The sequence below is a fragment of the Anneissia japonica genome, unplaced genomic scaffold (genome assembly GCF_011630105.1).
Source record: "Anneissia japonica isolate Jap-2015-1 unplaced genomic scaffold, ASM1163010v1 scaffold287938_len408866_cov212, whole genome shotgun sequence".
NCBI classification, from domain to species: domain Eukaryota; kingdom Metazoa; phylum Echinodermata; class Crinoidea; order Comatulida; family Comatulidae; genus Anneissia; species Anneissia japonica.
Window position 1 is genome coordinate 246,283 of NW_022696173.1, and position 25,760 is coordinate 272,042.

Consider the following 25,760-nt stretch of genomic DNA (forward strand, 5'->3'; position numbering starts at 1 on the left):
AAAGTTGAGACCGAAACGCCTGGCTCTTATACACATCTAGATGTGGATAAGAGACAGATATATGTGTGGGTGTGTATAACATGTATATATATATAATTATTATTTAAGACTAAAACAGTAAATCTAAAAATAATTTAAATCAATCATGTTATGATCCTGGCTAATAAAAAAATCTTGAATCTTTAATAAAAAAAAAAACAATTATAAAAAACAGTAACAGGTTTCCAACATTCCATTTCTTTATACCTGTTCTGTAAATAGAATTGATGTCATTACTCACTTGGGCATTCTTTTATACATTGGGCACCATAGGAATATCTGAACTTGGAATTTTCTATATTTTTGTAACTTAATGGGTCGTACACATATCTTGGCGGGCATGACTCAACACACTCATTCCCATTGGTGAAATTGCGACATGACTGTAAAATATAAATAAAGGTTCAATTGTAATATAAATCAATTAACATAAGGAAGTATGAATTTTTAATTGACAAAGAAGTAAATAGTTAAAAATAAATGAAAAGGAAAGTTTGAAATATTCTAAATACTGTAAGTACCAAACATTCAGTGTTGAGTGATCCAGTACATCCAGCAGCACAGCTCTTATGACAACAATCAGCGGCAGTGTTTCCACGACAACGATAGTCACAAGTTCCATCGCAGATACGTTTGGTCACTTGAAAAATAGAAAAATGTCAATGCATTAAAATTGAAGTATATCAGGATGAAATTACTGAATTGCAAATATAGATTAGCTACAATGTATGCAAAAATGATGGAGAGTGTAAATATCATGAAATTTAGTCTTGTATTAAATTTACCAAAATTAATACACAATTTTATTTAATATTTTATTAATAATTCATCTATTATAAAATAACATTTATACACATTCAGTCTGTAAATTGGCAGAATTATTCCAGTGTAGTGATAAAAAACATATTATTAATTATGTATTTCAATAAGACTAAAAGAAGTCACTTGATCATACTGGACAGTGTACACTGAAGTCCAAAATTTACAAGAAAACTTAGATCTTACATTGTTGGTAGTTCTCTGGTCCTTCACCCCAACAGCCTCCTCCATTACTATTGTTACATGGTGGACCTGCAATAGATACAATTAAAAACTTTTTAAAGAATGAATGTCATTTAAAAATATTAGAAATTTCAAACATAATATAAAATTTTTTTAAAATGGATTTTAAAAAATTCTTTGATGAGAGTTAATATAATGACCTTATTGGGTGTCAGGCTAATTGATTTTCTTGCATTTTTTGTTTATTTTTATGTTTAAAATACAACCAAAACAATATCAACATTTATTACTCCTTGCTGTGCAAAAATACACAGTGAAGGTTTGAATCCCAACCTCAAAGTTGAGACCGAAACGCAACCGCTATGTCAATAGCTGCAGAGCAGTATTAGAGGCGCAGAAATCCCCATGGTTCAGCACACAGTGTTACGACCTCATTCAACCAACTGGGTTCAGTAGCGGCTCTAGGATTAATTTTCTGGGATGCTAAGCTGTCCGACGGGGAGGCTGGAGCTTGTATGCCTGAGGAGGGGGTGGGTGTCCCCTTCCCAAATGAGATTTCTTCTAAAAATAGGGACCTGTGGAGGGCTGGAAATGGCCCTCTATGACTGTGAAAGACACATTTTGGTTTTTTGGTCCAAATGCCTGACGAGCTCGGCCGGTGGGGGTTTGACATGTCCGATAGAGGGCTTAAGGCCCATGCCACCCGCTGGCGCCACCGACTAGGTTGTGCTGCCCTCAGTAGGCCAATACTTACAATCTCTTTGCGGAGCTGTGTTATCATATTCAATTGTAACGTTGGCACCGGGTGATATAATATCATCCCAATCGATGGTATCCACAAAACAAAGGCGATTATTCGACACAATTGTTACATTTCCTTGTATTATTTCTGTGGACATAAATAAATACGGCTTAAATTCAATTTCCTTTTCTGATTACCAGTTAAATTAAGCATTTATGCAAAGAATATAGAAATTGTTTTAAAACCAGGCTATGGAGGGAAAATATTGTTATTTGTATTACTGATTTTCATAAGGCACTGAATGGGTCCATGAAAATACAGGAAATGTTAATTAGATACAGATTTTTAAATATTTATCTAGGGAAAAGGGGCATATAATCACCTTTTCACCAACAGTTTTTAAATATTAAAAAACCTGCTTTAATTGGCAAGTTAATCTGGTTTGATAGTTATCAATTGTTCCTATGGATTTGTAATGCATATTCTAATAGAGGTTTTGTCTGTCCCCATCTTTAAATTGCATTTCTTTGTTTTTATTTCTTTTCTTTTTATATGTTTCTGATGTCGATTCATCAATTAGCTTATATTTTAATTTAAATTTGTAAAAATAAAATATTTGTGAATGGATAAATTGGACATACCTTGAAGGGACCGGAATTGCAGTTCATGAAGACCAATATCTTTATTTTCTTGATTATAGTTATGACTAATAAAGAGAGCATTTCCGTCTAATAGTTTGGTTCCTCGGATAACGCGGAGATTCGGCATCATCCCATATCGCAAGTGCGATAATGAAATAAGAACATAACCTGTCACCTCGCGGATGTCTTTCAAAAATGAAAAATCCTTATCTGTATCTTGTTGGTATGAAATTTCTAGATTGCCCTCGATGTAAGTACAATTAGTGTAGAGTGTTTTCAAGATGTTGTACCGCTGCTCAGGGTCCTGTACCACGGAACGTCCATAATTCGTGCCAGTGCATGCTGCCAAAATAAAGTGGAAAACACAATACATAATAGTTTGTATTTTTTTTTACTTATATGGTTATAAATTACATGCTGATCTTTAATTATTTTAAATAAAATATTTCAACACATTTTGGAGTTAAACCTAAATGATCACGTGACAAGTGGATCAGCGTAATTACATCTGCTTCCCTGAATAAATTGCAACAAAAGCTTGCAAAGTATATAATAAGCTATATTTGATTTCAAAATTCTAATTACACAAATCAAACAAAATTATTATGATTATTAACTTTTAATAATAATAATTATAATAATAATATGCACTAAGTCGGACTTAAGGAGAAAAGCTTTTGTTATTTTTCCCTTAACGTCATTTTTTAAAATTGTTTTCTAATTTCTCCATTGTCTAAGTTCCCCTTAAGGTAGGTTTTAGTAACATAATAATAATAATAATAATAATAATAATAATAATAATAATAATAATAATAGTAATAATAATAATAATAATAACAATAATAATAATAATAACAATAACAACAATAATAATAATAATAATGAAAATAACTATGGATAATCAGACACTTATTACAATTGCCATTTATCTTTGCTGTTTTGGTTACTATTTTAGTATATAATGGAAAGTATTAAGAGTCTTATGACTAACTTATGTCACAAATATACGTAAAGACATAAAGAGTATTGATGTCATGTACGTTAAGGCCCTATAAAAAATAATATTAGTTTATCACCCTATCTGGGCAGGAAAAGTGATGAGGGAGGGAGGCTTTTTTTTTAAATTTTTTATTTTGCTAAAGCCGAATATGACCCTTGGTTTGTTTGCTGGTGCATTGATATTCAAATTAAAACATGATTTAGATAATGCAAATAATATCTAACTATTTAATAAAATAAATGAAAAAAATAAATTTAAAAAATATAAATTTTCAAATTTTTATTTATTTATTTTTTTTCAAAACAATTTTTTTTTTCAGTACCAGAAAAGGCATGCGTGCGAGGGTGATAAACTAATAATTTTTTTTATTGGGCCTAATCATTAAATATGACTTTTAGAATAATTGATGACAAAAGTTTCAAAATCAGGAAAAGCAAAAAACATTTTAAAAGAATTTTACAAGCCAAAAAACAAAAAAAAAATAAAAAGAAAGGAATGAAGAATTATTATACCTTTTTCTTATTTCTGATCCACCTCTGGTTATACAATAGTATCATTTAGGTGTATTTAGTTTAGATACTGTATCTGACAAATCATTTGGCTATACAACAATGTTACTATGGATTCAACACATGTTTATCTATCATGTACACGAATATTGTGTGGTTATGTACCTGTTGAAACAGCACATATACTATGATTCTGAAAAATTAACATTGACAACAGATCCCCAGGTATTAGCTTGTGGCAAAAAAAAAAGACAAAAAACTTTGTAACATTGCAACAAAGTAGCATTTTCCAATATAGGGTACATGGCCACTGTGAATAAAATTAATTGACGGCATATTAAGGTTAACATCATTTTAGGGATGAAATATCTGAGGTTCTTGAACTTGGAGATAAGGTATTTATTCAGTAGACAATGATCATCAACAACCTGATAAAGTGGGGCAAAGGTTATAAAAGTCCTATAATAGCTTAAGATTATCTGCACTGCAATAAAGTCACAATCTAAAAGATAATTACTGGTGTCATCATTACAAAGATAATAGACAAAAAATATTCTTTAGTCACTCAATACACAAAATAATTATTCAAATTATTCAAAATTTATGAAACAGTAGTCAAAAAGACTCCAAAGAGTCTATTGAATGTAAGACAATGTTTGTGTAATTATTGCATATAATTAAGAATTTGACACATTGATGAAACTTGGAATGGAAATGGCTAAAGTCTGAAGATGGTAAGGTGACAGTTTGTAGCCTGATGATAAAGATTGCATGCCTGATTGTCCACAGTACAAATAATGAATAAATTAATAAATATATAATTAAAATTGAAATTTACAATGGAAGATTTAGAAATGACTAATGAGGTACTTCTCCCATCCCCAACAACAGCCAAGAATCTCTAATGCAAGTGTGGATCTGTTGCAATAAGTGATTAAAAGGCTAAATTCTTTGCCTCCAGGTGGTGTACGCTCTAAAAACCTTTCTCCTCGATTGTTACTTTGCTCTCCCCCCCCCCTTCCCGGCAAGAACATCTGGATATGCTACTGCTTTACATGGCACCTTGAATAATATAGATAAAGAATCAGCAATTTTGATAGTCTAAAGCTTACCTGGATTAAGTGAGTTCATCCAGGTAAGTAGGCATATGTAGAACACTTAATTAATATGATGGCAGAAATCAAATATCCCAAGAAAAATGAAATGATTACAATCCTATGGTTAAGTCAATATGTAACGAAAGAGTGGCAAATATCTGTGTATACTTTGTGGACATAAATATGCTAAGAGCCCTGGTCAAATTGGTCAGGTAAAAATACTTCTCAGAAATTGTGTTAAATACATGTGCATACGATTGTGGCCAGATAATGATTGATCATGTCAGACATTTTCGACTTCAAAAGCAATTAGTTTAAAATCTTTTACTAATATTCATGCTGGCTTATCTACAGAGCAAAGAGAAATGTTTATGGGTAACTGATGTCCAGGGGCCACTCAAACCATAATTCTGGTCAATTTGATGCGACAACTGCTAAATTTCTTCCTAATTTCTGAATTACAGTATCATCTATTTTGTCTGAGACGCAATTAAATCAAATCAAGGAAGATGCAAAACTACAACATGACTATATGTATATTCTACATCTCTTTAGCTAGTTTCATTCTCATAAACTTAATATTGTTAAAAGGAGCCATATTATTCTGTTAGATATAGATGAAAAATTAAGTTTGGCACTAAATTTGCTACAGACCTACTGTATACAATTGTTTTATTCAATTAAAATTTAAAAATTGATATTCAAAACATGAGAACATCTTATGTTAATGCTTCAAAGTGTTTATGGCTTTGCCTGTTTTAAATAGAATTGTTTTAAGTATTTAACAAGTCATTTAAATGTATAATTTATCTATATGAAACTATAATATTATTTACACAATTTTAATTACTTAAAATATACATAACATTTATATAATTGTAAAAATTAGTTGAAAAGAATAGTTATAAGATATAAAATACAAGATACAATGACACATATATTAAATAAAGAGAGATTTTCTGAAATGGTATAATTATGATCTTAGCATTTCATGGTAAAATGTATGCCCTAAAATATACATAAAGCATAATGTATCATATGTACTATTATCCTTTGATTCATCTCTTGCTTTTTAAGGGAGAATGTTCATACTACCTGAACTGATGCCTACATCAAATCAATATAATAGTGTTCATTTCAATGCCTTAAAGTGCATTGCCATCTGGTAATCAATAGGGAAACATGAAGTACCTGGAAAACCATTAGAGATACAAACACGTGGAAAACATGGTCTCATTACTATGGTACGTTAGAAATTAGAAGACTGAATATACAGCTACCCAGTGAAATAAACCTAACACAAGAGTTAAATCACTGGATTATAACATCACATAACCTTTGATGATCTGTGATAATTGATGGTTTAATATATAGACGAGAAAATTGTAGATTGTAAAAAGGATTAACGGAAGTTGTAGGTAATCTAGGAAAGAGGTTCATTGATTCACTTGTAGTTGCAACAACAATCTTAATTGATGGAAATCCTTTGGGAGATATCTGGTGGTGAAATTAAGCAGGTGTAAAGTAGAACACAGAGAATATGAGAAGACGAAGAACACGCCTCTACACCTTTCTTTAACTGTCTTTGACTAGTTTAAGTCTAGCTACATTGAAACATTTCACATGTTTTACAATATCAATAAAGTCAAAATCAGTCAAGTCATACTAATCTAATCATTTGGTTTGTCTGAAACTTCAATGTCGCTGACATTATGAAATTAAAATCACAAAAAAATGGACGATACCAGTTTACAATAAATTAACATATTACTGGCCTGAATACGTTTATATATTCAAAGCAGCTCCTATATCATACTTGTTATAAATACAATAGCTTTTTCAAAAGTTTTCAACACAAAATCTCATCAAATCATTTTTGTTTTTGTTGATGTTTAAAAATATATTGCCTATGTTGAGACATATTCATTGGTAAAATGTAATTTCACAACTGAACAAATTATTAACAAAAATACATATACCAGTAAATAGTTTCAAGTTCTAAGCAAACAGAGTATGAGGACAGGTTACTTAACTTATCATGAAAAAGTTATATTTGATTAGTGCCAATAAAACATACAGAATATATGAAACAAAAATGGAAAAAAAAAATTTCTGTAAAGTCCTAAGTTTATATTAATAAATTATATTAATATCTTCTAAAACAACATTTTTACAAGTCAACTATTTAAGCAACAAAACATACTGTATATTATTTTATTTTATATTAAAAAGAATAGAATTATTTGGTTTTATAAATTTTGAAAATAGGTCAATGTTTAATTATTGAAATATTTAATTATCACAATTATATATGAAAACAATGTTTTATTTGCATATCTGAAAATGTAGGCCAACAGTAACAGAAGGTTTAAGCATTCAAGACAAAAAAATAGGTTAGATGAAATGGCAAAGCATATTGGTATAGCCTGGATAAGAATGGCCAAGGCCAGAGGAAACCAGCCTCGAATCTTGGTTTTTGTTTTGGTTTTTAAAACTTTATTGTTACCTGTGTCTTTGTAATCTCTAAATAAACTAAGTACTAAATCGGGGCCAATAACTGCCCCACAGTCACGGATACAGGAGATTGTGCGGTAGCTGATACACAATGGCTAATACCAGTACTTTGAAACATACGCAAAAACTTGTGATCAGAAGACAGAAGGTGCAAAAGTAATTTGGTTTGATACGCCATGCCTACAGGTAGATATTAAATGAGAGAAAAAATTCTTTAATCATGAAAGCTTATTTATTAATTTTTATATTCAGTGTAAAAAAACTAATGTTTTTAAAATTATATTAATAGGTTTCTACCAAATTTCTACCATTTATTTTCAGTTATTTTAATATGTTAATAGCGTTACCATAAATGCTCGAATAAGCGCCACTTTTGAATAAATGCTGCTCTCGAATAAGTGCCGCACCAAACATGACTTTTTTTGTTAAGCGCCGCACGGCGCTTAATCATGAGTATAATATTACGATGTGTGTAATGAAACATTTTGAGAAAAAAGGTTTTAAATACAATGGTAGTGTTAAAATGAATAAATAACACAATGAAGACAAAAGCATTTCTTTATAAACATTTATTTACGATGATAGGACCTACTGTATGATAGGTCTACCGAAATACAGGAATACGTGAACACCTGCTACGCGAATATTTTTATATAAGCGCTGCACTCGAATAAGCGTCTCTTTGAGGCCTCCAAAAATTTTATAAGCCCTGCGGCGGTTATTCAAGCATTTACGGTAAGCTAGCATAGTGGAACTGATCTTTAATTTCACTGATGTCAGTTAATTTCATAAGCTTCATAGGAGACTAGCTTCACTCAAGCAGAACAAACTCGTGGATCAGTTGAGTGCATTCACTTAGTTTATACAGTAACTGTAAGTACAGTATAGTCAGCAATCTATAAGTCAACATTCATCAACTATAATTCAATGTCCAAGCAAATAGCTTTATCTAGTAAACAACTTTAGTGAGCATGTAGATAGACATGGTTTTAAGTCCAAAGTGCACTATAATAGGCTATAGGGTTCGAAGCCATGTTGATAACTGGGATTAAGTGATGTTTCATGGGCTTAATAGCTAAAATCAATGCAATAGGGCTACCCAACAATCAATACATTTTGCAAAATGTCTAATATGTATGTATAACAATAGCAAAACAATGAAAACATTAATATTAATAATCTATAAATCACATATCATAGCCTGAATCTATTATAATACTGAAACACTTATAGAATCCAGAAGAGTGAAAAATTCAACACAACTAGGATTTGAACTACGGTTTTCTGCTTGATGTAACCACTGTCCACTATGGATTTGAATCCTTTTGGAAGCAACATTCTTCACCCACAAAATACAGACGTAGATGCACTTCAATTGAGCAGATATCAACATATAATGCCTATTTTTTTTTGTAAATGTTAGTTCATTTATCATTATTACCTAATATCACCCAATTAAAAACAAATAAATATATTTAATAAAATTAAAAATCTTATAAGTTGATTTTTAAATAGATTTGTTGTATATAATGTAATAGAGTATATATATATAATATTTTTACATTGAATGTACCGGTACTGATTTTGTAATTACAAAATTTCAGCCGTACAGCTACTGTTCGTAAATGTACGTTTTATACCGGAATAAATAAAATGAATAAATAAAATAATAAAACATGTTTTAATAGCTGGTCCTACTACTACCCTTGACTTGTTTCTATATTTGTCAATATAATAAGGCCCTACTTAACTTCACAAGTTAAATGCAAAGCCTTAAATTACATTATAATAATCAATCATTCACTTTCTTGTCAAAATTGCAATAACAGTTCAAAATCATTAAATAACATTCTTTTTTAGATATGATAAATTCATTTATTATTATTTATTCAACATTCTTTTACAAGGGTAGCTCTTACAGTGAGGCTGACTGAAAGAGGCCCTCATAAAAAATACAAACAAATACAAACATATACAGTAACATGAGTAAAATACGGAGAGCACAAATAAAATAGATTTTCGATAAAATTTAAAAAAAAAGTTAAGTTGATAGATTGATTAATCACTCAATCAATGATCAATTGTTCTAATTTTTAGGTAAATAATAAGGGGGAAAAACCCTGCCAACATAGGCCTAATGATGTTTTGAATAAGACTCGTTTCGTGCTTAAATCTCTTTAAACCATAATTAATATTACAGTAATGGAAAGTAAATTGAGTCTATTCACCGACTTCCATTTTACTTGTTTATTCTTAAGTCGCTATCATAAATGGATTACAAAGAGGTCTACGGATTTATGAGCAGAATCTTGACATACAGATCTAATATATCATACATTAACTCAACATAGCTATTCAAGTTAATATTAACAAATTGTTAGCATGTCCTAGATGTATAATAAATCATTAATTTTTTTCAATTTCTGATCAACAACATATCATGCTGTGATTTTGTATGCTACTTATTTTGCTGTTATGACTGCTTGTATTTTTGTAAAGTGTAATATTTCATTTTACGTAAACCAAGAAATATGTACTACTGTATTTCTTTTATGTAGTTTCTTGAGTAATTATAGTAGATCATGTACACAATTTGTAAGGCAAGTAGAAGAAAATGATCAATGTCTGATTTATCTTTGAATAACATTCTGAATAAATAAAACACAAATGTACAAATTCTACCATTTATCCATGTACAGTTACAGTATTTCACAAGGGGTTCATGATTTTTTTTCATCCAATATTATACAACTGATGAGATGACTGATGACAAGCACCCTAATATGGATACACGTATTCTGCATGGCATCACAGATATATCAACCATTTTCATTATCTGTTCCTCATCAATTATTATTTGGATCCTAACAACCAATGTAGTCTATATGTACTATTTATTAGGCCTTGTTTTATTATATTTATATTTGAATTTTATGGCCCTTATATTTAATTATCTACTTAATGAGATATAGATAAAGCATAATATCTATCTTACATAGAACAAAATATAAAAATACTTAAAAAAAAATATTTAATATAACTAGTGGTACATCCAGGATTTTCTTGCCAAGAGGGGTGATATTGCCAAATGAGGACATATGGTCTGTGGGGGAAAGGGGTCCACCCTTCCCCACAGACCATAAGACCAATGATTCACATGGGATATTCATATAGAAATTTTTCGAAATCTAAGGGCTGTACCCTCTTTAAATTCTGAGTTTTAGTAATTTTAATCTCATATCTAAATGATTTACATTTGGTTAGGAAGGTTTTGGTTGCTCCCATGGAGGGGACGGGGAGTCCCCTTTGCTACCCTTGGATTTGCCATTAATAACAATGAAAGTTCCTAGTTTTCACACACAACTATCAAGGCTGTTTATATTTACAACCTGTATGACAGAATGCAAAGACATTCCATACCACCAAAAAATATGTGCAAATAAATATTTTTCTCCTACTACACCTGATGAAGCCATTCATTGGGGTGAAAGTTCATGTGAAAATGAACCTCAAATTAGTTTTTAAAATTGCAATTTAATTATTTTCTACTTGTTATAAGAATAAAAAACTAACGCAGTGACTGTGGTAGCAGTTGGAATTTAAACTTGCATCATTTAAAAATTCATCTTACGACTCACTAAGCTTTTAGATTGAGGGCACTTTTTTCAGATGTTTGTATTACTCTTTTAGGTTGTTGTGTATAAACAATGATATGAATAATCAGTTAAACCTGGTATTAATGGGGTTTGTGGATAATCCATCTATATATGTGTAATAGTATGTCACTCATCAATCTCAAATCTGCTCAACCACATTCTGACCACACTAGAAACAAACAATTCTTGATTTCAAGGAATATTTAATAATACAGTTAAAATTGAATAACAACAATAATATTAAAAACAATTTTAACACATTGAATAATGTTGCTAAACTTCTTAGGAAGGTTGTGACCACTGCTGTCTCGTTATGCTGACATCATCAATCTAGTTATGACATCAAACGGTTCTCATCAGTTAGGGCCGGACCTCCTTCAACTCAACGGGAAACGTCCGACGTCATAATACAAGATCTGATGTCATAACAAGATCTAATGATGTCAGTGTAAACGAGGACACCATCAACAGTTGAAAGCTTGCTAATTTAAATTGTCAACATATCATCATCCAGTGTTAACAATTTAAAGATACTATCTTGAATTTTACTGGATAGATGAATATTCATCAAACAACAGCAAAAATATCATCGCAGATCACATACTAACCTTTACTACCCTAATGATGAAATTGTAATCATTAATGAATTTACATTCAAACCCTCTGGGTACTAATTTATTTCAAGTTAAAAAAAACAACTAATATCAGGTGAAGGGATGTGAATTCTGTGAATTTTTAATTGAACCTAAATGTTTTAGTTGAAAGCTCTATATTTAAGACGTTTCTATAACTAGTAGCCGTATTAGTCAGTGAATACAAATGAAGATGAGTAGGTAGCACTTTTTTGACTAAAGCTGAATGCAAGCTTTTGCCCCAGTTAATGGGGCTTCATCAGGTGAGTGAAGTGGTTCACAAAACCAGCAATATTCATGGAAATCAAATTGATATGATTGGATAAATAAGCTAAATATATATGATAAACAATAAATCTGATTGGATACAGAAACAAAGAAGTAAATCCCAATAAATCAAGGTCTAAGGTCTAGCTGGAATAATGGAGATGTGAATATTATATAAGTATGAAGAAATCTTTCAACGACTATTTGCATCTTTGCATAAGAAGTTGGTACCTGTATATAATATTTTTATTTGTTCTTTTGTAAGCCTTGTGTATATACAAATGGGAAATGTTTAATGAGGTATATTTCTATACAAATATGGGGAAGTCTACCAACGACTCTTTGCATCTTTGTACAACAAGTTAATACCTGTAAGTTTAAAAATGTAATAAACATGTTTATACATATACCTAAGCACTAAACAGGCAATAAAATATTTAGTGCTTCCACAGCGAACTTCAATTGAAAGCATGCAGTATAATAGTACAATATTAACCTCTATAATATTACTGTCTATATAAAAAAAATAGCAGATACATAAATCATAATAATAAAGTCACAACTTGTAAGAGAATGACCCTAGTTATTTTTTAAAAAGGCTTCCAAACATTGATATGCCTTCAACATATAGGTTAAAACCTACTATCACATATCAACTAGGCTATCAAAATTTATATGTTAGTTGGTGCTCTTGTAGATACTGTAGTCTATCTGTACCTTCTCCTATTTTGCAAATAAATTTTTTAAATTATAATATATACCAATGCACTGTATTGAAATATGAAAAAAGTACAATACAAATATGATATTTTCACTATGAAGCTAACATATATATAGATGATGGGTATTGATTTTTAATAACACTTTGAAAAATATGAAATGCACATAATAATCTATTGCCTTGGAATATTAACGTAAAGGAAACAAACCTTCTGATCATTTACAGAGTAGGATGAAATGCCTCTTGTAAGTCACTTTGACCATCCATGCTTTGATTTACTGTATGTAATTTCTATCTTGTGAAATGAGATCAGGTTCCCACTGTAGTGGTGGGCTGCTGGCCCATGATTTCTACTTCATCATAAGATTGTTTTCTTTGTGTAAATATTTAATATATAAATTTAAATAAGTATACAACAAATCATAGATAGGCCTTTTATAACCTATCATCCAAAAATTCTTTAATAATGATACGGTTTGATTATAACTATTGTTATAGCAGAATTGTTGGAAAAAAAACTTATCCAACATTTTTTCCCATTGATATTGCTTCAAAAATAAAGAAAATCACTTTTGGAAGCTGATGAATTTATTCTAAGTCTGTAACAATAGTATATACGGTAAATGTGACACTAAAATATATAGTATAGGAGCACTGATACTAGTACTTGCAGTAAAGAAAGGATAAATGAACAAACAATAATTAGATAATTATTTCAGAATTAAATATAAACTTGGAATTTATTGAAATTTGTCAAAGTATTCACATTGATTATGAGCCGTAACCAAGTTTTAATATGTTGTGCAATTAAAAACAGGTTACATCAGTCAGCATCTCAAATGTATTAATACACTTCAATCAATATCACGGCACAAGCAGTTGGTAATATGAGCAGAGCCTGAAATCAATGCATTAAAATGCTCAACTTCAATATCATCTAAATTTGGAAATGCTCAATTAAAAATCAAAATACTCAAGTTAGAGCCACGAGAGCACTTGCTGAGATTCTTAGGTGAACTGCCCCTACCTCCCCCAACCCATATCCAACGTATCAGAAAAAAAAAACAATTCACCTGGAAGAAAAAAAAAAAAAAATCCAGCGATGTCAGAGACCTTAGAGGGCATCTTTGACATATCCTGGTGCCACCCGTGCTCAGGTTAAGATGGTTTGGTCAGGTAGGAATTATGCTCGGATTGATCAGATGCTGAAATTGTTAGTAGTTCATGTTTAAGATGGTATGCTCATTTAAGAATTAAAATGCTCAGGTAGGAATTAATTGAGCTGCTCAAATTTTCAGGTGACGTATGAAATGTTTAGGTAGGAATTAAGATGCTCAGATATTAGGTGATCCTGTGGGAATGAGATGCTCAGGTAGGATTTGGAGATTTTGATATTTTGGGGTTATTGTGCAAGATAACGTAAGACTTTCAGGTAATGAGATTCTCATGGTAAGAATTCGGGGTCTTAAAACTACTACTAAATCGAAATGTGTTTTCAGTCTGGGGTGAGTGATTTCAGAATTGTATTTTGATTACTAGTAATAAAGATCCTAAATACCTTTCTCTAGAGGCCTCTTGCCGGAGCTTTACTAACATCCATTGCCCTTTACAAAGCTATCAATTCCAAGACATACTGTAATCAGCAAAATGGTCTCTTGGTAGTATTAATAAAACACCAGGCCAACCATTATACAACATAGGCCTACATTAACTGTCGGATGTTCTAATGACCTTTACAAACATGACCCAAAATCCAGTCTTATAAAATTAGAAATAAGGTAGCCTATTGGGAAATTTCTTTGTGAATTTCATTGAAACAAAGTTGGAATATTTTCAGCATATAAATCACATAAAAAATTTGCATTTTGGATCTCATCTCATAATCCTTGAACTATATTTTTATGATATTGGCCTCTAATTTCATGTTATAACCAATTTTCAAGGAATTAAGGTTAATTTGAAATTTCTTTGAGGAAGAGACCGGATATGCAATTAAGTAATGTAATTAAGTAATGCAATTATATAGTTTCAGCTACAATTCTCCAGGCTTTTAACTTTTGCCACTTATTTTATATGCTGAAAAAAAAGTTTATAGTTAATAAAGAGTTTGTCTTCCCCATAAAACACTGAGTTCATAAATCATATGAAGCTACTACCCAGAATCTAATAAAAGGCAGTTACGGGAAAATCATATTAAACATGATTATATCCTGTACTGTACTATTCTTTTCCTAAGAGAGAATCTTTATACCAGCTTGGCAGTATAGATTAGCTGGAAGAGTAACCACTACACATATCTCTGAGGTTCAAATTGGAATCAAAACCATCCCAGGAACAATACATTTCCTTGATATTTAGGCTGGAAGAGCAGAAATTCTTTTTCCACATTTTTAGGAATTAAAAACATTTTTCCTAGAAAGAAGTAATTCATAAGAGTAGGGATTTCTCCAAATTTGTTTTATCTAATTACTGTAACTTAATTTCTGCACAATGTATGAAAGTCAGCCTACTTAAACCTGATCCTGAAGAAACAACTAGCAAAAACATTAGTGTGGTCTGTGGCAACATGGTTGCGAAAGCTGGGCAATGAAAGACAGAGAAAGGGGAAGGATAAATGCACTAGAAATGTGGATATGGAGAATGATACTAGGCATTATATGGTATGATCGGGTTACAAATGAAAAATGTAAGACAATTGATGGGATAAGAGATGAGGTTTGTTTGCTGGAACAAATAAAAAGAAAAACTGCTAAATTTTACCATGAGGGTGAAGTGCTTGGAAAGTGCAGGAGAGGAAGGAATAGAACTGCATGGATAGACGATATCAGAAAGTGGCACGAACCATGGATATGGCAAGACAAAACGCTTGAAGATGTCTACAGCTCTACTAAAGGGCTGGCTATCATCATCATCATCAATTTCCAAAGAAATTTATAATATTGTATTGTTATGGATTAGAAAAAGACTTCTTCCTTAACACCAAATGAGCAAAATCAAGCTATGGTATAGGCAAGATGTACTAATGTAATAGAAATATTAACCTTGATGCTTGAGATGGCATACATCTGAAGAACTTTCTTCAAGATTCATCTAATCAATTTCCTATTCAACTGAACATTATTTGCTACTGACATGAACATTAATGACTAGAAAAAAACTAGTATGGACTGTAAGTCATATTTTATTTGCATCATTTATTATGTGAAAGAAATCTATTGCAAAGCCTCATTAACACACAACAAAAGATACAAAAAAGAGTGACCTTTATGTTTGCAACACATATATAAACAACAAATATATGTAACTATTGAGCAGTCATAAAATCTTAAAATTTGGTGATATTACAATATGTAGAAGATATATAAGGATTATGTCACTGTCGATATTCACAGCCATAAAAATAAAAGGATAATAAAATATCCACAGTCCAAAAGTATATCAGTAAAACCATCACCTAAAATATAGCCTGATTACATTATATTAGCCTGTAGTTGAATACCATGTTCAACAATCTCAGTAAGCATATTTAGTAAATCTCTGAGGGTGAATAGGTTGCGATTAAATGTCGGTCTTACTTTCAAGAATTTCGGTTTTGTATTAATCTAAAACCTTAGCCCAACAATTAGTCACATAGTTCTCTCCATGAGGTGCAAGATCTCTTTCACAAGGAAGCTTCAGCAACTTCCAATTTGTGAAATTAAAGATGGAAAACTTGCAAAGAAGCTAATGTTTGAACGACTCCGATGAGGAACCCTGGTGTTCTCGGGTCAATAACCGTACAATTAAGAGTTAAAAGACCATGAAATCAAAATACAGTTCTCTATCGATCACTTTCATACTCACCTCGAAATAGAACTTGAAAAATTATAAAGACGGAAAAATAGTCACTGTAACTACAATGAAACAAGTCATCAATTAACACAAAATTTTTTGATCGATTGAAAACTGAATATTTTTTTGACATATTCGTTTAACCTTTAAGTCAACGCAATTTTTAAAAAAAATAAATAACAATAAATGAATGGATGACGTCAGAAACAAAATAAATCTTGTAAGTTCATAGATTTTGAAAATCAATAAATGAATTATTTTATGCGAGTTTGCATGTTTCTATCCTTGAGAAAGTGAATAATTTAACTTGTAGCAACATCTAGAGTACCCTGAAGGGACAGACTGCAGGGGCCTACACACACAGGCTTCGAAGAATACATTCCATTTTGGCACCAGCTGAGAGGCGAAAACCATAAAGATCTATATCGTAATTTTCATGTGAAAAAAATTGAAAGTGTATAAAAACATCTCAGCTCGATAAATACACTGTTTTAAAAAATTATTTATTGAAAAATAATTTCTTCTTAATTTTATAGTTTTAATTCTATATTTTAAAATATATATATATGTAATGAGAAAACATATATTTTCTATTTTTAACAAATTCTGATAGGCCTATAATGAACTTTTTACTCTTTTTTCAATTTAAATAAACAATTGTTTTTAAAATACCTTTCTATCCACATATATAATTTGAATAAAAATATCAATACCATGTAATATAATGAAAAATGCAATAAATATATAAGGCCAATTAAGGAAAAAAATATGTATCTAGTATATACTAGATACATATTTTTTTGTATGTATCTAGTATATACAATATTTTTTCCCTCTCTTTTTTGCAATTTAAATTAATTATATTTGTTTTGAAAATACCTTTTACCCACATAACTTTAACATGTATATCAATATCATGTAATAAAAAATTCAATAAAAATCCAAGGCCATTTAAGAAAAAAAAATATGTTTCTCATCAGGAACCATATTTTTTAAGAATGAGTTCCCTTAATTTTTTTGCTTACAAATATGGCAACAACACACCCAGTCACATCTAGGCGTATTGCAGGCCCAATTAAGTAGCCAAGGAAACTATCTTTTTTTTAAATTACTCGCTTTAATTGGGTTAATTTTTCACTGCGCCTTTGATAATGTTTTTTTGAATTGGCGCGTTATAAATTTCTGCATATTATTATTATTATTATTAATTAAAATTTGGCCTAAATATAATAGGCCTATGCTTTGAAGACTAAAAAAACCTCACTGCGAATGTTATTACATTAAAGGATTGAGCAAGCCGTTGTGCTTAGCTTAGTTCAATAAAGCATGATATTCAAATATTTAAAAGTCAATTTTAATATTTACACTCAATTCAGTTTCTACCACTTTCAGTCAAACATCACCTCATTTAATATATCCCTATATCATGGTCTGAGATGTCTGAAGTTTACATAGTGATTAAACACACCACTCCAGGCCATTTCATAGATAATTACCACACAAGTCCAGTAGATTTAGTACAGTACACAGTTTTATATCCTTGGGTACAATACCCTTACATTGCCTTGACAAATTTACAAATAATTAACATACATTTCAATTACTAAATTCAAGTTCCTCTTTGAAATAAACCATATGAAAAATATGAATACAGTAATACACTATTATGACTATATATAGTTATGATTCTGAACTTAAAATATAATATAAATATTCTTGAAATTATCAATCGATTCCTACATAATTTAAGTTTAATTAAAGATAAACAGATATTATTTCTTATAATATATACAATAAATGCAATAAATGCAATTTCAATAAAAAAAATGTAGTAAATAAGGAGGCAGTTTGTAGCAATTTTATTACTACGATATGATTTATTCACTCCAATCGATGGGGCTTAATCAGGGGTTTCATCAGGTGTACTCAATGACGTCCCATTGATTGGGGCGAAAACTTGTGAATAAAATCATATTGTTAGCGATAAAAGTACTACAATCTGACTAATTATTTATGGTATTTACTGACTAATAGGCTACAGCTACTCAACTACCTTTGAATAAAAAATGTACTGATTTCTTACTCATTTAAAAGAAAATACGAAAACAAAAATTGATGGGAAAATGTACTATGTGATTTGTGAAGGCATTTTTGATTTACATAATTTATACACAAATTTAAGATTGATTTGACCATTAATTAGGATTTTAGACCAGCATGACTGTGTCAACAGTGTGAAGTACTGACTAAAATTCCTAAATATAGTATGAATGGAGAATGAAATAATGTGCCAAATCCTCTCTACCAGTTGCTTTTAAAATCAATGTTGCTTAGGAAAAGCCATATACTGCAGGTAAACACCCAGATAATGACTCCTAAAATACCCAGACTCAATTAGTAATTCCTACTTCACAGTCCTCATAACTGTCATCCAAACAAAAGATATAACAATTAACTTATTCACAACTCATCAACTTGTATCGTATCAATTATGTGGGCGATAATCACCTAGCAACTATTAAAATTCGTCATTAGATGTCAAAACAACATCAGTTACTCTTTCGCGGATGTTAATTCTCACTACGCCAAGTTCAGAAGTTGTAACGTTTTGACATTTTGTGCCAAACATCCTGGACATCCCATCTTTATGACTGACTGGGAGGCATATCGTCCTCGGTTTCATAGATGTCAGAATACATGCACACTACAAGTCATAATATGACTATGTCGGACGTAGGCAACTGATATTTCAGTGCATGTAAATGCCAAGGATAAGTAATTATTATACAAATTTCAAATGGCACATCAAAATTCAGTAAATTAATTCCTCATGTCAAAATAGTACAGTAGATTAGTGTAGTACATCTGTAAGTCTGTAAATATCCAAATGAGGCGGAGAGGCATAAATGCATGCGACTAGGCTTTCAAGCTTAATAAATATGTGGATCTTTAATATTTGATGGATGATAATATTGTGTTGATATTGATGATGATGATAATATTGTGTTGATATTGATGATGATGATAAAGATAATGATGATCATAGTAATGTTGAATTGATGAAGATGATGATGGTGAAGAAGAAGATGATAATGATGATGGTATTGATGATGATGAAGTTGAAGATGAAGATTATGATGATGATGATGATGACGATAATGATTATGGCGATGATGATTATGGCGATGATGAAATAATGATATGTGATGATGATGGTGAAGTTAAAATTAAGGATCAGGGCTGGAAAAATCATTTTTATAAAAAAAAAACCCACATTTTTTCCCTCCATTTTTTTGGGGGGTGGGGGGGTTTCCAGACAAACCCCAATTGGGCTATACATTGTTTTCAATGCATTATGCATTTCACAAGGGAGAACCTCTTGCTTTTGTAAGGGTCTATATAGTGTACAGATAACACTGTGTAGTGGAGGCATTTTATTGATAAAATTTTTATGGTTGAAGGCACATAGTATTTTTTCCCGGCCTGATAAGGATCATGATAATGATGATGACAATTAGACTGATGATGGTAATGGGAGTAACGATGATGATGCATTTATAAGAACAAGTTTTATCACCAATTGTTAAATGCTAATTCACATATTACTAGCTTTGTGAAACTTAAGTACATTCAATCAATCAGGCTGACTAAGAGAGCACACCTATTATATTGTATAGCTATTAAATCAGTCATTTGTTTAATCAAGGTCACATATTTATTTTTTTAGTTGAAATTGGAAAATAAATGTTTTTAGTAAATATCCAGTTACTGAATTTCATATAACCAGGTCAGAAAGGTTGCTCCAATAAAAGTCAGTTTATCAGTGGAAATTTTCACAAATGTAAGGAAATAGTACCTTTAGATGGCCGGAAATGACACTATTATAGTAAAATTCATCATCACATCACCATTATATAGTCTAAAGTATCAGCGATTTTCGGCAACCACAGAAAACATTCTCTTTGATGTACAGTATTTACTTTACCTACTTCAAATCCGTGAATCCACAACCACCTCAGTAAGTGAGAAAATTTGAGAAAATAGTACCTTTAGATCACCAGAAATGACACTTTTATACAGTAAAATTCACCATTATCACACCATCATTATTTAGTCTGGATGAAGCGCCAGCAAATTTCTCATGATCTTTAATCAGGGATTTTCGGCAACAACAGAGATCTAATTAATACGAGTGATATACCATTGAAAATAAAACTAAAGAAACACTTTCTTTGATGTATTTAATATACTCGACTTACCTAATAGCCATGTGGCCACATTCACTTCAGCCCAACCATGGTTAGGGCTGAGGTGAGAAAATTTGAGGAACAACCTCAAGATGGAAATGACACTTTTTAAAATAGTAAAATTCATCATCATCACATTACCATTATAATATAGTCAAAACGAAGCGCCAACAAATTCTTATGATCTTTTATCAGCTATTTTCGGCAACCATAGAGATCTAATTAGTATGTGTGATGTACGTTACCATAGAAAATAAAACTTAAAAACATTGTCTTTCATGTATTTACTTTATTTACTTCAAAACTGTGAGTCCATATGTCTGTCAGCTCCACCACAGTTGGGGCTGAGGTGGTAAAATTTGGGGAAATTGTACCTCTAGATTGCCGGATATGACACCCTTATATAGTAAAATTCATCATCGTCGATCTAATCAATCACTTGATGTACCATAGAAAATATTACTTCATGTGCCAAAACCCTATCTTATCTTTGCACATTTTTTTCTCATAGTTCTCAAACTATAATAAAGGCACGTGCACTCGAGTAGAGTATTATAGGTAATTCAGATGTTTGTGGGCAGAGATACAACTAGGTTATCTTGCTATAAAATAAGATGTACTGTACAGCGCTCTTTCGTTGAAACCTGATATGGGTCATTTTTGCATTCATGTCAACAATTTTCAGGCATATCTTGTTGACTCACAAAAAGTGAGGGGACCAACCTTTCCCCTTAAAAAATATGTGAGGGGACGTTTACAGGGGTGGCACCAGCGGGGAAAGAGGCCCCTCGTCGAGGAGAGCTGCCACCTCCCCCACCCTCGGGGAGAAAAAAAATTATAAGTATTTTGTAGATATTAGTAGACTCTAAAATCGATTAAATAAGCCTTTGAAACCCCTAAATTGCCAAAATTTCCCCATGATCTGCGCCCATGAGTCCGCGAGAGTCAACCACCTCTGGATGCCCGGAAATTGCACTCTCATGTACCTTAAAAACCTTACCAATAATTCATATCAACAACATAATACAACAATTATTTTTCTTAATACAATTTAGGGGGGTGCATTCGCACCCCCTGCATCCGCCCCAGCTTTGAAACAGGTTTAAAGCAGTCATTACTTCAATCATTTTTTTTACATTATGATGTTGATAATCTCATCTATAAGTTTATTGGCAAATTTCAGTTTTATTACAGCACCATCTTCCTTTCAGATTTATAGGCAAATCTATATCAGACAGAAAATGAAATATTTAACGTAAAAATAGGCACAGACATCAGCTGTAAGCAACACCAGGTAAAGCCCATAAAACCGCTACACATTACAGCAGACAGATTTTTTGGCGACACTGATTGGTTGGTCAAATTGGAGAGCTTTCCCAATTGCATGAGGAACAAATACAAGTGTAGCAATTGCAGTGAAATCACTGTAGCAACAGCATAGCAAAATTACACCGGAGAAAAACACAAAGGAAACTACATCAATTTCACCAGCACAGGTGTAAGACACATGTTTAATATTAAAAATATTTAAAAAAAAAGTTCAGATGATACAAAACAAAATATGTATAGAAACAAATCATGCCATCTCTACTTGCTCAACATAGAAGAAACGATGTACAATAACTACCAACTTTGTTATGTTCAAATTATTAAATACTTATAGTGTGGAATTTATCTTTTCACAATTTACAGATCCTTTATATAGTTTTAGTAGCAAAATTAATACACAAAAAGGATAACAATAAATTCATGACAAAGACAAAAGACAAAATAATGGGAGAAAAAATGTGCACACCTATACACACCATTTGAAAAAATTCCTTGTGGAAAATAAAACTTCTCAACGAAATAGTTGGAACGATGTAAAAATAATACACAAAATGAGTAGCGAGTCTTAAAGCCAGGCACTCACTGCAGTGACAGTTGTTGCCCAGATGCGATTCTACAGAGAACGCAACGCTACAACGCAAGTGCAACAGATTGTTTTTAATGACGATCTGTTCAGGCTACCACTGACAATCAACAGAGTCGTGTCGTCTATTGATCACAGGGAGCAGATTTGGATTTGTTATGACGTCGTTATGACGGTGGTACAAGTGTTGTAAGCAGCGAGTACCCGGCTTAATGAGCAAAGCGTGAGGAGAGAGGGTATGAGTTGAAAGTGGGATATGGTATATTAGTCTTCGGGTATGAAACAAAACAAATGATAACTTGATGTTACATTATAGTAAAGGCATGTATCAACTTTGCTGTTTGTGGTTGTATTGATTTTCTTTATTCTATATAGTATTTATAAACAATGTGAAGATTTTGGTAAATATGTACAAACTTTCATGATGTTACATTTAGTAAAGATAGCATCAATTTTTATGTGGTGGTAATTTGTAATATGTCTTTATTATTATTACTACTAACCATGTGAAGATTTTGCTACCTATTCACAAACCCCTAACACTAACTATAATTTGTATGCATCAGTAAGAACCACAACAAGTATCAATTACAAACCTACACATACTTTGACAATATTGCTTCAAAGTATCATATAATCCAAGTAAAGATGCGACTATAGTAAAGATGAAGCCCGCAGCAAAAAAACCTCTTGAATACAGTATTTTATTGCAAAGGTGATGTTTTACATGTTCTTAAATGTCAAACGAAAGAAAAATACTTCCTGTTCTAACCTATTTTCACCTATTAATTACCGTAGTCATTCTTATCAACATTTGAGTAGAATTCAGTTTTTTGGAGGGTATAATTTTTGCTTCTTACACTTTACATATGAAGCAAATTTTCATGATATCTTATGCCTAGCAACAAACACATATTTTACAATTATATTAAAGACACAATGTCTATGTGAGAAGATAAGTTTGAACAATAAAATTCAATGTTCAATTACTTCCTTTGTATATTTAATTACGTATTATAGCTTTTGGTTAGCAATTTTAATGAAAAGACATTTTTTCCACAATTACAAAATGCATATATCAATTTGAGGCATGCCATTCCAAACCATACGGTTGCTATGCTAAACTGAGTAATTAGAAGAAGAATATGCAGTATTAATACTTTAGTACAGAGAAGTAATACTTTTACTCAACTTTGGCAGTTCAACATGATATTAAGTCAATTTTGTTGTTTTGGCCATTGATGCTGGTTTTTGGATGGCAGCCTCATTATTATTTCTTTATATTCATTGCTCTAAGGCCCTAGATTTATCAGCAATTAGGTCTGTAAGTCATGTTTTGTTTTATTATGTCCCATTTACAGTAAATTTAATAACTAATTTTATGCTTTTAAAAGGACTATTCAAAAATTAAATTAAATTTAAACACTAAGTTATACTTAAAGATGAACTACCAATAATATATTGTGATCAAATGATCGAAGCTTAAAATCATTATATAAAATATTAACAATTTACAAACTCATAGAAATTCACCTAAAGGACAATTTGTTTAGCAACTCTGTTGTTGCGTGAGGGATTTAATAATTTTTAACAAACCCGTACAATACATGCACAGAGGGTTTTAGGTTTGAATCCAAATAGCAACATTATTTATCAGCATAAAATAAAGGATAGCGAATGACCAGTAAAATGAACATTATCATGCACATGCTCATTACAATTTTGTTATTTATTATGTATTCAAATCAAAATATGAACGCTTGACCTTCTTGACGATCAATCATCGCATCATGGCATTAGTTCAGTAAGGGGTCCTAAAATCATCTCATTATCTATGTCCATCTTGTCAACATGAAATACATTATTCTCTTAAAACCACGGCTTCAACTCATTCCCCATTACGTATAATATATATCATATTATGCTATATAGGAACAAGAATCATACATCATGTCAGCAAAGATGAAATGGCAGGAAATTAAATCTAAACATAGATTCTTTTACTCCTCCAAACAAGGCCACATCTTCTTCATATCTCTAATACCAATTTCTATACAATGGAAATGCTAAAAAAAAATCTATTTGCATAAATCGACCTAATTATTATACTTTTTCTAGCCGAGTCAATTACGTTCACTGATTATCATCCCTGCTGAAGTCTATCAATGTCTCGAATTGATCAAATTACTTTTCTTAATGAATTTTTGAATTATCATCGACAAACAATTTTTTCATGTAAATTTTGGACAGATATGGTAACTACAATATTTAGAGATAATGAAGTAAAAAATATAGTTAGATTTTTTTCTACAAAAACAAATTAAACAGAAGTTTTATTAGTTCAATTAATTATTTTTAATGTACAGGTAAGCCACAAAAAAGTGCAATCTAATATGTTTTTCCCCTATATTATTCCATGTTTATTTTAAATTATATTTTATATAATATGTTTCTTATATGTGCACAGCTTCATTGTAAAACAACCCTTAAAGCTGCATTGCGAGTTGTTCTGTTTTTTTTCCCTACGGATCACCGACTGAATACAGAAAGAGATGGGAAAATTAGTGGAAACTTCGACTTAAATTTACTTGGCTATTTGTTACAATATAAATCACAGTTCAGTCAATAACATGAATTGTAACCAGAACAAGCACAAAAGATAACGCAAATCTATTATATCGTCTACAGAGTGCTTTTCAGCGACAATGTTTACGAGAATTAAAACAAAATGAAATCAGTGCCATGTTCCAATTTCTGTTACTTGATTTATTAATAGCTACCATGACAGATCACATTGAATATATATGACAAATTGCCTGGTTACATGACTATTAATGCCAATAGTAAAACATACCTAATTGGTACGATGTCAACACAATATTCTAAAATTGAAATCATGGATATTATAATGTGTGTACATACATATACAAATGTTAAATAACATTCATCC

At 31.1% G+C, this 25,760-nt stretch overlaps 1 protein-coding gene across 4 annotated transcripts in view; it reads right to left on the minus strand.

The window, feature by feature from the left end:
* The window catches only part of LOC117101730 (receptor tyrosine-protein kinase erbB-4-like), a 64,821-nt gene that overhangs the window by 30,799 nt on the left and 8,262 nt on the right, over positions 1-25,760 (minus strand). For all 4 annotated transcript variants that reach the window (XM_033241768.1, XM_033241767.1, XM_033241769.1 and 1 more), the window contains exons 2-6: positions 2,425-2,766; positions 1,796-1,930; positions 1,045-1,110; positions 561-679; positions 281-422 (exon numbers count right to left, since the gene is read on the minus strand). In XM_033241768.1, the coding sequence (XP_033097659.1) occupies positions 281-422; positions 561-679; positions 1,045-1,110; positions 1,796-1,930; positions 2,425-2,766 (804 nt within the window). The remainder of the gene's footprint in view (positions 1-280; positions 423-560; positions 680-1,044; positions 1,111-1,795; positions 1,931-2,424; positions 2,767-25,760) is intronic.